The 15,882-nt window shown below is 44.9% G+C and overlaps 2 protein-coding genes across 3 annotated transcripts in view; one reads left to right on the forward strand and one right to left on the reverse strand.

The window, feature by feature from the left end:
• The window catches only part of zdhhc14 (zinc finger DHHC-type palmitoyltransferase 14), a 191,908-nt gene extending 190,660 nt beyond the window's left edge, over positions 1-1,248 (reverse strand). For both annotated transcript variants that reach the window (XM_038808323.1, XM_038808317.1), the window contains exon 1: positions 292-1,248. In XM_038808323.1, coding sequence (XP_038664251.1) covers positions 292-518 — 227 coding nt within the window. In that variant the 5' untranslated portion in view covers positions 519-1,248. The remainder of the gene's footprint in view (positions 1-291) is intronic.
• Positions 1,249-1,596: 348 nt separating this feature from the next.
• Positions 1,597-15,882, forward strand: part of tmem242 (transmembrane protein 242) — a 65,461-nt gene continuing 51,175 nt past the window's right edge. Inside the window, exon 1 of the mRNA XM_038808337.1 lies at positions 1,597-2,225. Within this exon, the coding sequence (XP_038664265.1) occupies positions 2,096-2,225 (130 nt within the window). The 5' untranslated portion in view covers positions 1,597-2,095. The remainder of the gene's footprint in view (positions 2,226-15,882) is intronic.

Here is a 15,882-nt window from a genome sequence, read left to right on the forward strand (position 1 = left end):
TTTTCAACCTCATCGCAGAGTTGATCAAAGAACTTTGAAAAAAAAACAGTTTGTCATGATCATTAATTCATGTACACATCAGGCTAGAAGGCAATATACACGTTTGACACCCTACAGAATACAACGTGTAACTGCGACACTCAAAAACATTAAACAACCTGCTTGCCTAATATTTTATCAGATTGAAACATACTTTATATATTTAATAGCAATCCATCCCCATCAGAAAATTAGATTAAGCGTTTTAAAAACAAAAAACAAGTGAACTTGTTATGAATCAATCTTACTTACTCGAATGCAAAGAAAAGTCCAGTGGTGACCACAATTAAGACAAGTGTCAGATAGAAGACTCCAGTTTGCCTAGCCATCATGATCCTGCCATCGCAGTGAAATTTATTTCTTCCAGGGAAAACTTCCCATTTCTTGTGCGGAATTCTCTTCTTTTTGGGAGACTCCATGGGAGACGAGCTCTGCGTAGTGATCTGACTGTATTCGCACTGTTTCATTGGGGGCGGCATCAATGCGTGGACTGTTATCCCTCAGTCCCGAAAGAAAGACAATGATTTAAAAGAAGTGGAGCTCGGGAACACGACAGTATCCCAACCCTGGGCATGTACGGATTGCCTCGCCGTCTGTGTCCACTCGCATGTTAACATCCAGCACAATTTACAGGTTGGCATTCATTTTCCTCCGGTCTCACCTTTCGCTGTTTATCCCCATCACATTCCGACTCTGAACAACGATCAGAACAAATAAAACCTGACCGGCGTCCAAAAGGGACAGATGGTCAGAGTTGAATCTCCTGCCGGGATCTGGCGCACCTGATGGGTGTCCTACTTTAAATCAATCTGATTTTCTGAATAAAAATATATATATTTTTTAACTCCCACATGAAATCGTCCCAATGTCTTGCCCATTTGATTCAATAGCCTGCAAACACGCGCGCATACCGGTCCCACTCCAGAGCCTTTTTCGAATTTAATTTCAAAAATAAACCTGACGATGCCGAGCCCCCCGGGGAAGAGAGGGAAGGGGGTGTGTGGGGGGAGTGACTGAACCACTTTCCTCAATGTTGATAAATAATCGGATCGTCTCAAAGCAGCTGCTTCATAATTCGGGTGTCCATGTGTGCGCCGGTTGATGAACCGCTTCTCGGTGTTTCTCGCCCATGGGCGTTGCTTCCGCCCGTCTTGAAACTTGTGCAGTCAGGACCTTAACTGGCTCCGAAAGGAAAACAGGCAGCCCTCGAGCGGGTTTTCAGCACGGAAAATGGCTCCCGGAGAGAAGTGCGTGTGTGTAGGGGGAGGTGGAAGATGTTGGGTGGCTGCTGCTGCTGCCTTCTGCACACCGACACCCACACGGTAAACAACTCCCCTTCTCACCGCAGCGATCCACACCCCCGGGCGCTGGTGTCTTTCTATTTGAAAACGAGACCGACAAAATAAAAGGGGGGGGGGGGGGAACCTCTTCGGCTGGAGCCAACAGCTGCCTTCCCGTGAGTGACCAATGGGAAGAAAGCGCACTTGTGCACCGGACGGAAACCTGCGTCGAGGGAGGGGAAGCGGCCGCCAGTGAAACACAGAAAGGAGACGGCGCCTGCCTCGCCGGAGAACAGAGAGCCCGGCCCAGCCGGCCGGCATAACAAACAAGGCAACCCGGTCACCTATCCACAGCGCACTGCCGCCTGCTGCATTCTGGGGGATGTAGTCCACCAAAGATGGGGCCAGTCTGAGGTTATCAGACAGAAAACGAGCGGGGGAACTACTATTCCCATGATACAGTGAGGCCGGTCATGTGATTTGGTTTCAGCGGCACTGTTCACCTCAGTCGGCGTGTGAGACCGGCCCGGGTTCTTAGTGATCCGGTGTTAACGTCGTTGTGCCCATTCTGTCTGTCAATGACCGAGGTCATCGTCCTTGGGATTGATGGAAATGTAAAGTGGGGAGTTGCTGCAATAATAAACACTGCGAGGATTTGTTCTCTGGTCGTCAAGGAATGCGGACTCGAAGCTGTCAGCTTGCATTCGAGGTTTACCTGTTAAAGTGAACGGGCAAAGAGTTCATGTTGGATTTGGTCAACCTGGGGAGATTGAGCGATGGCGTCTGATAAAAGCACGGTCATTCTGGGAGAGATTAAATGTGGTTGTGTTCTGAGAGACCCCGTTCTACAGGCCCACAGCGAGGCACTCGGGTCTACTACAGAACGTAAAGTGCAACTGATTAAAGGTAAATATGTTTTCCTAACACAGCTAAGTACTTCTTTTCTCTTTTTAGGGATCGCCTATGTTGTAAATGTTGAGAGTTTTCACATGGCCACGGCTTGAGTACTGTGTATAGTTCTGGTCACCTCATTACAAAAAGGATGTAATTACATTGGAGAGATAAGACGTAGAAGCAGAAGTAGGCCATTCGGCCCATCGAGTACGCACCACCGTACAGTGAGACAATGGTTGATTTGGTATAACTCTGATCTAAACTTTACTCAGAATGCCAAACTCTGTGCCAAAATGAGTAACGTGGGGTTAGATGAAGAAATGTGGAAGGCAGCCCGTGGAACATAAATCGCAGCATGGACCTGCTTAGCTGAATGGTTTGCTTCTCTACTGTACATACGGTAGCATGGTGGCACAGTGAAGCTTCCCTCATAGCGCCAGGGACCTGGGTTTAGTTCCAGCCTCAGGTGACTGAAGTTTGCACTTTCTCCCCTTGTCTGTGTGGGTTTCCTCTGGATGCTCCGGTTTCCTCCCACAGTCCAAAGATGTGCAGGTTAGGTGAATTGGCCATTGTTTTGCGGTCAATCAAATAGATAAAGCAAAAAGGGCGGGTCCTGTTAGAGGCACATAACATAACAAAGATCAACAGAAAATTAATAACATCAAATGAGAGTGCAATTAAAGGGATCAATAAAGCACTCCAACCCTTGTGGTGTCCACTGGGTATGGAAGGCCTCGATGGTGCCCGTGAATACTACGTGCTCGTTTTCAAGGGATACCCGGCTGTGAATGTAGCCGCGGAAGAGGGACAGACAGTCTGGTCAGACAACCACCTCGGTCGCCCGCTGCCTGGACTTATAAATGGCACGCTTTGCCAGGCCCAGGGGCAGGTTAGCAAGTAGGTCCTCCGCCTTCCCTGCCCCTTTTCGCACCGGTTGCCTGTAGATCAGGAGCGTGGTGCTGAAGTGTAAACAAAACTTCAACAAATGTTTTGTCAGAAAACTAAAAAGAGAATACAGCCTATAACATGTAACATAGATATGGTCCATGGACTCCAGAAGGCTGCGAAAATGGCAGGCTTCTTGGTAGTCTGTGAACCAGTTTAATCGGTGATTGTATGGCACTGCTGCATGGAACATCCTTCACCCCAGGTCTCCAAGATTGAGGGGGAAGACTCTTTCTGCTGCCAGTCACAACAAGGCATGCCATGGCGTGTCCGGGTGAGGGTAAGGAGGTGAAGGGTGTGCAGCAGCAGCCCATACAGGAAAGCCCTCTGCGCAGTGCGGAAAGGCGCAAAGGGTATTTCCGTTCTGTGGTGGCTAGGATTGTGGCGCACCAGCCCCCGAGGGAAGTTTTGGGGCTTGGGGCCAATGTGGAATTCTGTCCAAGCAGTGGTTCACTCAGACAGGATACCACCGCACACCTGCGCGTCCTCCAGACCAAGAGTGCCATCGGGTCCGAGCACGACCATTTTGAGGTCTTGGATGGCATTGACCACGAGCCAGACATCCATCGTCGTGCTGACTCATGGAGTGTCATCCAACCCACCCCTCTGCCACCCAGTACGTCCTTGATCCTGGTCACCCCGCAGCTACAGCCTACTCCTCCGCCAGCCATTCAAAATGGTTTTGGTAGAGGTGCGGATTCCAGAGTAGCAGCTCCCTGACAACTGCCACTACTGACGGGGGAGAGCTGCGGCGCGAGGTGACTATGCTCCAGACTCTGAGAAGGTCCTGTAAAAGATGGGCAGTGCCTGCAGAGGGTAATGAAGACCCTGCAAATCTATGAACAGGAGCTGCACGTCATAATTTGGGCCCGTGGTTCCCAGTTCTGATCTCCTTTTGTCTCTAATGGCTATAAGATCATATGTATTAACCTCAGTTTATGCCTTTAATTTGTTTATTTTGTACCACATGCTACAAGCATTTAAGTTATAGCCTGTTACCAGTTTTTCTTCCTGTTTTGACCCTATTATTGCCTTTTATGTTTGTGTACAATGTCCTTTCCTCTCACACTCTGGGTATCCTTACCTAAATAGATGCCTTATAATGTTGTCAAGGGGTATGCTGTCATATCCTTCTGCTTTGTAAGCCACATATCCCCACTCTATTTAGTTTAAAGCCCCCTCTACTTACCTGGTTATGTGGTTTGCAAGAACACTGGTCCCAGCATAGTTCAGATGTAGGCCACCCCCAACAGTACAGCCCCAACTTTCCCCAGTTCTGATGCCACTGCCCCACAAACCGAAACCCACTTCTTCCACACCAGTCTTTGAGCCACATATTCATCTTTAAAATTTTACGTCCTTTATGTCAATTTGCCTGCGGCTCAGGTAATAATCCAGAGATTATAACCATGAAGGTTCTGTTATTTAATTTAGTTGCCTAGCTCCTCAGACTTTCTTTGCAGAACCTCTTTCCTTGTTCTGTCTATGTTGTTGGCACCTACATGGACCACGGCAACGGTATTTTCCCCCTCCCACTGCAAGTTCCTCTCCAACCCAGAGCAGATGTCCTGAATCATGGCGCTGGTCAGGCAACAAAGCCTGCGGGACTCTCGATTTTGGGTACAGAAATAGTGTCTATTCCCCTAACTATGCTGTCCTCGACTACAACTACATTTCTCTTTTCTCTTCCCCACTTGAATGGCTCCCTGTACCATAGTGTCCGCTCTTGTCCCCACACACAACAAAATCTCAAACATGTTGGACAAGGATAGGGGCTGAGGCTCCGTCCTGGATCCCTCTACCTGCCTCACTTGTAGTCACACCGTCTTGTTCCTGACCACTGAACAAATTCAAGGTAGTTAATTTAAGGAGTGTGACTGCTGTTATGGACTCTCAACACTGCCTAAGAGACTGGACCAGGACCATAACTTTAAAGTTTTAAGACGGTGCTTAAAAAATCGATTTGTTCTAGGAGTGACGATATACGAAATAGGGTTGGGTTATTTTATAAACAAACTTTACTAAAAGAAAATAAAACAAAATTAAAATTTTTACTTCAGCTCTAACACTAACAGATGACATACAGTTTCTTAACGTTCACACACTAGTTCCCATTAAACATCACTTTTAAATAAAAATGCAGCTCTCATGCTACTTACCTACCCTGACAGGCAATGACAATGCTTGCATTTATAAAACAATTTTTCTTCTTATGTGGAGACTTGTTCAGAACCCTTTTCCAAAGCCTGCCCCTGTGTCAACTTTCATGTCCTCTCTGATCGATTTACAAAGCCTTCTCCCTGTAACTTCAAAACAGCATTCTGTCTCTCAAAGCTTGCCCACCCCCTCAAACAAAGATTCTCTGGATTTTTCAGACTTGAACCTATTATTGTTATCTTGGCTGATTGCCCACTTCTGTTCATTCAAAAGAGTCATGCTATTGATAGAAACTAACCTTCCATTGATGGACAAAGAGGCCATTAGACTATATAATGGACTAATAGCTGGTCAGACAGGATGGTCCCGAAGAACAATGGATCTGACGCATCCTGTATATTCCCACTAATGAAGTCGGACAGGGACAATGTAACTTGGTCAGGTATGGGCAATCCCCTCTGACTCTGTGCTAGCAGGGCTTTATTCCCTCAGTCTGTTTAACCCCTAAATTGGCTGCTACATTGGGGTCTCATTTTTGGACCCAGTTTTCTAATATCTCCCTTGTGTGACACTGCCTCCTGAAATACAGTGTCCAGATAACTCTTCCCCCTCCCTGATGTGTCGCAGTATCTGAGAGGGTGCAGAGGAGATTTATGATGATTTTGCCAGAACTGGAACGGTTGGAGAGACTGGATTGTTCTTCTTGGAACAGATGAGGCTGAGAGGAGACTTAATTGAGATGATGTACAAAATTGTGAGGGACCTGGATAGGGTCTGGGAAGAACTTATTTACATTATTAGAGGGGCCAGTGACTAGGGGAATAGATTTAAAGTGATTGGTAGAATGATTTGAGAAGGGGTGTTGACCAGGGATTGTCGAGGTTTGGCACTCACTGTCTGAAAGGGTAGTAGAGGCAGAAACCTTCAATTAATTTAAAAGCTGTTGAGTGATGCCCCACAAGTCCCATAACCTACAGGGCTACAAACCAAATGCTGGAAAGTGGGATTAGACTCAGTGGCTCACGTTTTTGGCTAGAACAGATACAATGGGCCAAATGGCTGCTTTCTGTGCCATTAACATTCTGAGGTTCTCGAAATGTACTGAAAAAAAACTAAGCACTGTAGAATATTAAATTAAATGCTTTGATCTCCCTTTCCTTGTACGTTGACTGTTATAATCAAGTATTTGGGTGTAACAGGATTGGTAGGTGGAGATGGTTGAACTCGGGCTTACACTTCCAATTTTGTAAAATCATTCCTTCGTCTCCTCACAGTTTTATCCATTGGGTCCTGCTTGTGATTATGCTCCCAATTTTAAATCTTCCTTGCCATTCACCTGTATTGCTGGTACTAGCTGTTAACCTTTGTCTCTATCTTGGCTCTATATCGTTCACTGTTTTAACGTTTTTGTGTTCAATTGTTCGAATTGAATTGGGCCTGTCTGTTGACTTCTCACTGTGTTGTCAGTGAATCCTGTGGGTGTAGTTACTGAAGTTGAAACTTAACAGTAAGCATGAGGCAGCATGAATTTTGTGTATTGTAATAAAGAGCATGGTGAGTGTCATCTCTGCATGTCTACGAGGCACTAAACTATCATAAACATCAAACATTTGTATATCCAGTCATTTCTTAGATTCAGAGCACCTGTTTTCTCAAACTACAAAAATACTCTTTGATATATGAAGGTCGTTAATGACAGCACTGCGCTTTATGAGCTTTAGGGTTTACTTGCATGTGGTCACCTTGATGTGACGCATACAGAACATCAGTTGTTAATCGGAAAATGAAATATATCCTCATGAATCACTGTTCTCAAACTCCTGATCTGCTGACTATCGAGGCTCTTGTGTTTCACTTTCTGCTGTGATTCAACAGAAAGTAGAACCACGTGATCTGCTTTGAGACTGATAGAGGTGATGTGAGCTTGTGGTCATGATTTGGCCGTTTAGGGTGGTGTGCGGCGCAGTGGGCCACTATCCATGTGGAGTTTACACATTCTCCCCATGTCTGCGTGGGTTTCACCCCCATAACCCAAAAATATGCAGGTGAGGTGGATTGGCCACACTAAATTGCCCCTTAATTGGAGAAAAAGATAATTGGGTAACTAAATTTTAAAAAAAATTGATGCAAACCCAATCGCTAATTTCAAATCATGGCTTCCTTGCACATGTTTGCTTGTCAAAGGACAGTTTTGCTTTACTTCGATGCTTTGGTTATTTCTTCTGATTTTGTTCTGTCATTCTCGTTGGTTGATGGTTACACTTTAAAAATTGTCAGCGGCATACAAAAATCACCAACTAGTCATGAGTTTTTCCAGTTGGAGTGTGGGTCAAGCAATTATGTGTGAAAGTAGGATACAAGTGGATTGTTCAGATGTTTTCCCTGCCAAAATGCGAGCTCTCCGACTCGCAGTCACAGAATACTTATTACACAGGAGACCAATCAGCCCATCATGTGTGACGACTCCCTGAAGGAGCAGTTTATCTGGTGTCATTCCCCGACTTCTCTCCGAAACACGGCAAATTCTTCCTTTTCAGATAAGAATCCAATTTCCTCTTGCGTGCCTTAATTGTACCTACTTTCACAGCACACCTAGACAGTACATTCCACTTGCTAACCACTCACTGTGTGAAAAAGGTTTTCCTCCTGTCTCCATTGCTTCTTTTGCAATCATTGTGGGCGGCACAGTAGTTGGCACTGCTGCCTCACAGCTCCAGGGACCCAGGTTCAATTCCGCCTGGGGTAACTGTCTGCGTGGAGTTTGCACTTTCTCCCTATGTCTACATGGGTTTCCCCTGGGTGCTCTGGTTTGCTCCCACTGTACAAAGATGTGCAGGTTAAGTGGATTGGCCATGTTAAACTGCCCCTTAGTGTCCTAAAGGTTAGGATGGGTCACGGGTATAGGGTGGAGTCGTGGGCTTAAGTAGGGTACTGTTACCAAGGGCCGGTGCAGACTCGATGGGCCAAATGGCCTCCTTCTTCTGCACTGTAAATTCTATGAAATCTTACACTATTGCCCTCTTGTTATTCATCCTTCCACTATTGTGAATTTTTTTCCTTGTATCCTCTGCCCATGCCCCTCATGATTTTGAGTGCCTGTAATGTGGGCAGCACGATAACACAATAGGTAACACTGTTGCTTCTCAGCTCCAGGGTCCAAGGTTCGATTTCCGGCTTGGATCACTGCCTGTGTGGAGTCTGTACGTTCTCCCTGTGCCTTTGTGGGTTTCCTCCAGGTGCTCCGGTTTCCTCTGATAAGTCTCGAAAGACTTGCTGTTAGGTGAATTAGACATTCTGAATTTCCCCTCTGTGTACCTGAACAGGTGCCGGAATGTGGCGACTAGGGGCTTTTCATAGTAACTTCATTGCAGTGTTAATGTAAGCCTAGTTGTGACAATAAAGATTTTTTTTTAATGGAATCTTCTCCCAACTTTCTCTTTAAAGAAAACAGCCCCAACTTGGTCAACCAATCTACCTAACTGATGGTACTATCCCTGGGACCATTCGCCGTAGAATTCCTACAGTGCAGAAGAAGGCCATTCGGCCCATCGAGTCTGCATTAATCCTCTGAAAGTGCACCCTACATAGGCACACTCCCCCATAACCCCACCCAACCTGCACATCTTTGGACACTAAGGGGCAATTAAGCATGGCCAATCCACCTAACCTTCACGTCTTTGAACTGAGAGCAAACAGGGCAGTCTCTCAAATTTGGTGCCCAGAACTGGATACAATCTTCCATTTGAGGTCAAACCAGTGTTAATACAACTTTTAAAAAAATTACTTCCTTACTTTTGTACACTATGCCCCATTAATAAAGTTGAGGATACATTATGCTTTATTAACTGCAGTATGAACCTTCCTGTCACATTCAGTTATTTTTGCACATTTACACTCGCGTCTATTTGCTCCTGCACCACATTCAGAATTGTATCCTTTGTTTTATATTGCGCCTTCTTTTTCTTTCTGCCAAAATGAATTGCTTCACACTTCTCTACATTGAATTTCATCTGCCTCCTGTCCACCTATTCCTTGTCTATGTCCTTTTTTGAAGTCCTACATTATCTTCCTCACAGTTCACAATGCTTCCATCTGAAAAATATTGAAATTGCGTCCTGTAGGTTAAGGTCCCAACACTGACCCCTGGAGAATTTCACTGCAGAATATCCTCCAGTCTGACAAACATCCATTAATCACTATTCTGATTCCTATTACTCAGCCAATTATCTATGTTCCTCATGTCCCTTTTATTCCATGAGGACTCTGCTGTCAAGTCTGTTGTGTTGCATTGTATCAAATGTCTTCTGAACACCACATCAACACAATTTCCCTTATCAATTCTCTTTGCTATCTCATCAAAAAAACCTCCAGCAAGTTTGTTAAACACTTTATTTGTCCTTAACAAATGTGTTCACATTTGCCCAAGTGACTACTAATTTTGTCCTGAGTTATTGTTTCTAGAAGCTCCCCCAGCGCCACCACTGACTGCTGAGCTTATCTTTACATCCTTTTCTGAGCAAGGGTGCAACAATTGTATTCTCCAGTCCTCTGGCACCATTCCTGAGTCTAAGGGAGACTGGAAAATTATGGCCAGTGCATCTGCAATTTTCACTCCCCTCCGTATCCTTCGATGCATCTCATCTGGTCTTAGTGCCTTATCAACTTTGATTACAGACAGCCAATTCAAATGCCTTCTCCTGACCACTTTTGAATCCTTTAAATGTCTGCACTGTCTTTTTTTTCACCATGACCTGTGCAGCAATTTCTTCCTTGGTAATGTTATGGGCTAGTGCTTAAAAACTCCAAAGTGTATTATGGAGTTCACCTGACCTATAACATTTTGTTGAATTTGGCTAGGACGAGCATAAGAGCCTTCAGTTGAGGTGTGATTCAACAGTCTTCCCAACACTTCAATCAAAATGAGCTTTATTCTAAGAACTGAATTAACATTTATATAAAAACCATCAGGAATAATTTTTATCAATTACAAACATAAAGACACCCCACAGCTACAGTAATCTATGTATAGCACTTAATGAATTCCCCCTTAACTGTTCCAATTCAAAAACAAAATTCCATCACCAAAAACCCCTTTTCAAGGGCGTGGCCCAGCACTCTACATTCTCACTTGAATAAGACTGGCTTTTCCTGAGATTCTGACCTTGTCTCACCAGCAGGTTTAAACCCTTCCGGAAAGCAAACTATATCTAAAGCTATCACCAAGGTGATTTTCACTGGAACAGATATTTAAAATGAAAATGGAGAGACAGGCCAAAACACTTCTGTTCTCTGTCTGAGTCCACAGCAGCCAAATGTGAAAGCAAAACCAAAAAACAGCTCACAGAGAGCCACAACCGAGCTCCACTCACACAATGACATCACCGAAGCCATGTGATCAGACCTTTCTTAAAGGGACACTCCCATGACAGAAACAACAGATGCAGTGTCATCAGATCTGGCCCCTGCCTCCATACATAAATCCCCTTTTTAGATCCTAATCAACCCCTGGCCTTTTAACCACCTCCTACTATTTAAATACCGATGGAAGACTTTGGGATTCCCCGTTATATTAGCTTCCAGTGTCTTTTCAAACTCGGCCTTTGCTTTTTCACCTCCCCTCTAAACGTTCTAAATTCAGCCTAGTTCTCGGTTGTATTATCCGCCTGATATCTGTGATAAGCACACCATCTTAATCTCTTGTATCTTCCATTGTCTATGGAGCTTTGGATTTATATGTTCTAACTTTCCTCTTCATGGGAATATACCTTGACTGTACCTGAACTGAATAGTTACTTTGTATCAGTCTTCACGGTGGAAGACACCAGTGGGATCCCAGAGCTTCAGGAGAATCAGGGGGCAGAGGTGAGTGCAGTGACCATCACCTAAGGAGAAGGTTCTGGGGAAACTGAAAGGTCTGAAGGTGGATAAGTCACCTGGACTGGATGAACTACATCCCAGAGTTCTAAAAGAGATAGCTGCGTCGATCGTGGCGGCATTGGTGGTGATCTTTCAGGAATCACTGGAGGCAGGAATGGTCCCAGAGGACTGGAAAGTGGCTAATGTAGCACCATTGTTTAGGAAGGGAGGGAGGCAGAAGACGGGAAATTATAGGCCGGTTAGCCTGACTTCTGTCATTGGTAAGATTTTAGAGTCCATTATTAAAGATCAGATCGCAAAGCACTTGGAAGTGCATGAAAAATAGGACTGAGTCAGCACGGCTTAGTCAAAGGGAGGTCGTGTCTGACAAATCTGTTAGCGTTCTTTGAGGAGGTAACAAGGAAGTTATACAAAGGAGTACCAGTGGATGTGATTTATTTAGATTTCCAGAAGGCCTTTGACAAGATGCCGCATAGAGGATTGTTAAATAAGTTAAGAGTCCATGGTGTTCAGGGTAAGATCCTGGCATGGATAGAGGATTGGCTGATTGGCAGAAGGCAGTGTGTGGGGATTAAGGGGTCTTTTTCAGGATGGCAGCCGATGACTAGTGGTGTACCTCAGGGATCTGTGCTGGGACCACAACCTTTCACAATATACATTAATGATCTGGAAGAAGGAACTGAAGGCACTATTGCTAAGTTTGCAGATGATACAAAGATCTGTAGAGGGATAGGTAGTATTGAGGAAGCAAGGGGGCTGCAGAAGGATTTGGACAGGCTAGGAGAGTGGGCAATGAAGTGGCAGATGAAATACAATGTGGAAAAGTGTGAGGTTATGCACTTTGGAAGGAAAAATTTAGGCAGACTATTTTCTGAATGGGGAAATGCTTAGGAAATCTGAAGCACAAATGGACTTGGGAGTCCTTGTTCATGATTCTCTTAAGGTTAACGTGCAGGTTCAGTCGGCAGTTAGGAAGGCAAATGCAATGTTAGCATTCATGTTGAGAGGGCTAGCATACAAAACCAGAGATGTACTTTTGAGGTGATATGAGGCTCTGGTCAGACCCCATATGGAGTATTGTGAGCAGTTTTGGGCCCCTAAGGAAGGATGTGCTGGGCTTGGAAAGGGTCCGGGGAAGGTTCACAAGAATGATCCATGGAATGAAGAGCTTGTCGTATGAGGAATGGTTGGGTCTGTACTTGATGGAGTTTAGAAGGATGAGGCGGGATCTTATTGAAACCTACAGGATACTGCGAGACCTAGATAGAGTGGACGTGGAGAGGATGTTTCCACTTTTAGGAAAAACTAGAACCAGAGGACATAATCTCAGACTAAAAGGACGGTCCTTTAAAACAGAGATGATTTGGAATTTCTTCAGCCAGAGCGTGGTGAATCTGTGGAACTCTTTGCTGCAGAAGGCTGTGGAGGCCAAATCACTTGAGTGTCTTTAAGACAGAGATATATAGGTTCTTGATTAATAAGGGGATCAGGGGTTATGGGGAGAAGGCAGGAGACTGGGGATGAGAAAAATATCAGCCATGATTGAATGGCAGAGCAGACTCGATGAGCCGAGTGGCCTAATTCTGCTCCTATGTCTTATGGTCTTATTAACCTTCTTAATTACTTGCTGTACCTGAATACTAACTTTTTGCGACTGACCCACCTCTTTGGCCCAGGTCCATTCTCCATTCTTCTTCCATTAAAGTTTGCTTCCCCCTCCAGTTAGTTATTCTTATTCTGGATCCTTCCTTGTCCTTTTCCATTGTCAAACTAAATCTGATGATAAAATGACCACTGTCACCTAAATGTTCTCCTATTGACAGTTTATCCACCTAGCCCACCTCGTTGCCAATAACCAGGTCTACCAGTACCTCTTTTCATTAAACTGTCCATGGTTATCCTGTTGATTGTTTGATGCCAGCATTCGATTGTGGGTTGTAACACAATATCGGATGGTGATGAATTCCAAGGCTTGCTGGGAACTCCTTGAACTGACTGGAAACGAACTGTGACTCATTGCTTGTAGTGGTAGTCTCCGGCAAACCCCATTTTGTAAACAAGTTGTTGAGAATGTCAGTGACCAAAGTGGTGGTTATGGTATTTGTAGTGATTTCCAGCCTTTTGCAATATAGATCATGAACAACCAGCAAAAATGTTTGATTGCCGGGGACTGCTTGCACTTCTCCAAAAATGTCTACTTGGAGTTATTGCTATGGTTTTGTTGGCACGGTGTTGGTTGTAGAAATGCAGGACACAGTTTAACAGATTTTTCACTGAGTGTACATGTTTACGCAGTTTTTAAATAACTATTTTATGCTGCAAACTATTACTGGCCACCAGACTGCTTCACAGGATTGTTTTTTCTTCTTAACAATACCTGGATGTCCTTTATGGGCAAGAAGTTGCGGTAGCACTTTCGAGATAACCACTTTGGTTCTGCGCAGATTATAGTTATTTGAAAAGGGGTGGCAGGCTTCTATATTGTAAATTAATGGTTTGCTCCATGGTTGTGAACTCTATGTTAATTGTCTGGTGTGGCTCAGGATTTCCATTCTGGTATGGCAGTCTCTGCCACATTTTCTGCAGAGGAATGCAGTGGCTGAACAGGTTCACGATCGCTGGCCTCTGTTTTCTCTGGGCCCTCATCTCCGCTAACTGAGCTTTTCATTTCTGCTTGCAACCTCCTTCGAAACAGTCAGCCTCCAGAAGTCACAGCGGTCAACATAAGTTTCCCTGTTTTCACTGTCAATGTCTGTGACTCTGGTATCTTGATTGCCGTTGTCCTTGTAGCAGAAGTATGGACCCCGGTGGCTAATTCGTGCTGCAAAGGTCTTTTGGTATACGGCTGTCATCCATGCAATAGAATAGAACAGTACAGCACAGAACAGGTCCTTCAGCCCTCAATGTTGTGCCGAGCAATGATCACCCCACTCAAACCCACGTATCCACCCCATACCCTTAACCCACCACCCCCCAATTAACCTTATTCTTTTAGGACACTAAGGGCAATTTATCATGGCCAATCCACCTAACCCGCACATCTTTGGACTGTGGGAGGAAACCGGAGCACCCGGAGGAAACCCACGCACACACGGGGAGGACGTGCAGACTCCACACAGACAGTGACCCAGCCGGGAATCGAACCTGGGACCCTGGAGCTGTGAAGCATTTATGCTAACCACCATGCTACCGTGCTGCCCTAACATGGTCAATACACCACAGATGTTACTGGCTTAGTAATGAGTGTATGCTGATGTTAGATGCGTTCAGCCAGGATCTGCAGTCTGACAGGGGAACACAGGCAACTATTTTTCCTGACTTCTCAGCAGGGAGCTGTCTCTATATTTGTTTGGTCATTGCAGCTGCCCTTTGTTCTCGTACTGGGTCACAATCCACGCATCTCCGAGGATCCTGACCCTTTCCCCTTTCCACCAGCAGAAACCGAGAAGTTCATACAGCTGCTGCAGAGAGCCGGTTTTCGTGTTTGATGAGTATCAGCACCTGGAGCTTTCCCCATGAGTAGCCTGTCAGTAGCTTCGCTGAGCACTGTGATTTCGCTAGTCAACCTGACAAGCGCTTCCGGTGGCGGCTATGAAGGAGTAAGTCGCACATTTGGTGGCTTGTACTCGGGTCGGACTTTTGGACCTTCCCCCCCCAATATTTTTACCGGACTTGATTTGAAAAATTGATGACAGAGGCAATAGTGAACTGAGTTATCATGGGGGATTTTAATCTACATGTGTTTAAACAAAGGAGATTACAAGGAGATGAGAGAAGAACTAGCTAAGGTAGACTGGGAGCTAAAACTTTATGGTGGAACAGTTGAGGAACAGTGGAGAACCTTCCAAGCGATTTTTCACAGTGCTCAGCAAAGGTTTATACCAACAAAAAGGAAGGATGGTAGAAAGAGGGAAAATCGACCGTGGATATCTAAGAAAATAAGGGAGAGTATCAAATTGAAGGAAAAAGCATACAAAGTGGCAAAGATTGCTGGGAGACTAGAGGACTGGGAAATCTTTAGGGGGCAACAGAAAGCTACTAAAAAAGCTATAAAGAAGAGTAAGATAGAGTATGAGAGTAAACTTGCTCAGAATATAAAAACAGACAGTAAAAGTTTTTACAAATATATAAAACAAAAAAGAGTGGCTAAGGTAAATATTGGTCCTTTAGAGGATGAGAAGGGAGTTTTAATAATGGGAAATGAGGAAATGGCTGAGGAACTGAACAGATTCTTTGGGTCGGTCTTCACAGTGGAAGACACAAATAACATGCCAGCGACTGATAGAAATGAGCCTATGACAGGTGAGGACCTTGAGAGGATTGTTATCACGAAGGAGGTAGTGATGGGCAAGCTAATGGGGCTAAAGGTAGACAAGTGTCCTGGCCCTGATAGAACATAGAACATAGAACGATACAGCGCAGTACAGGCCCTTCGGCCCTCGATGTTGCACCGACATGGAAAAAATCTAAAGGCCATCTAACCTACACTATGCCCTTATCATCCATATGCTTATCCAATAAATTTTTAAATGCCCTCAATGTTGGCGTGTTCACTACTGTTGCAGGTAGGGCATTCCACGGCCTCACCACTCTTTGCGTAAAAAACCCACCTCTGACCTCTGTCCTATATCTATTACCCCTCAATTTAAGGCTATGTCCCCTCGTGCTAGCCACCTCCATCCGCGGGAGA

This window comes from Scyliorhinus canicula, chromosome 1 (genome assembly GCF_902713615.1).
Source record: "Scyliorhinus canicula chromosome 1, sScyCan1.1, whole genome shotgun sequence".
NCBI lineage: Eukaryota > Metazoa > Chordata > Chondrichthyes > Carcharhiniformes > Scyliorhinidae > Scyliorhinus > Scyliorhinus canicula.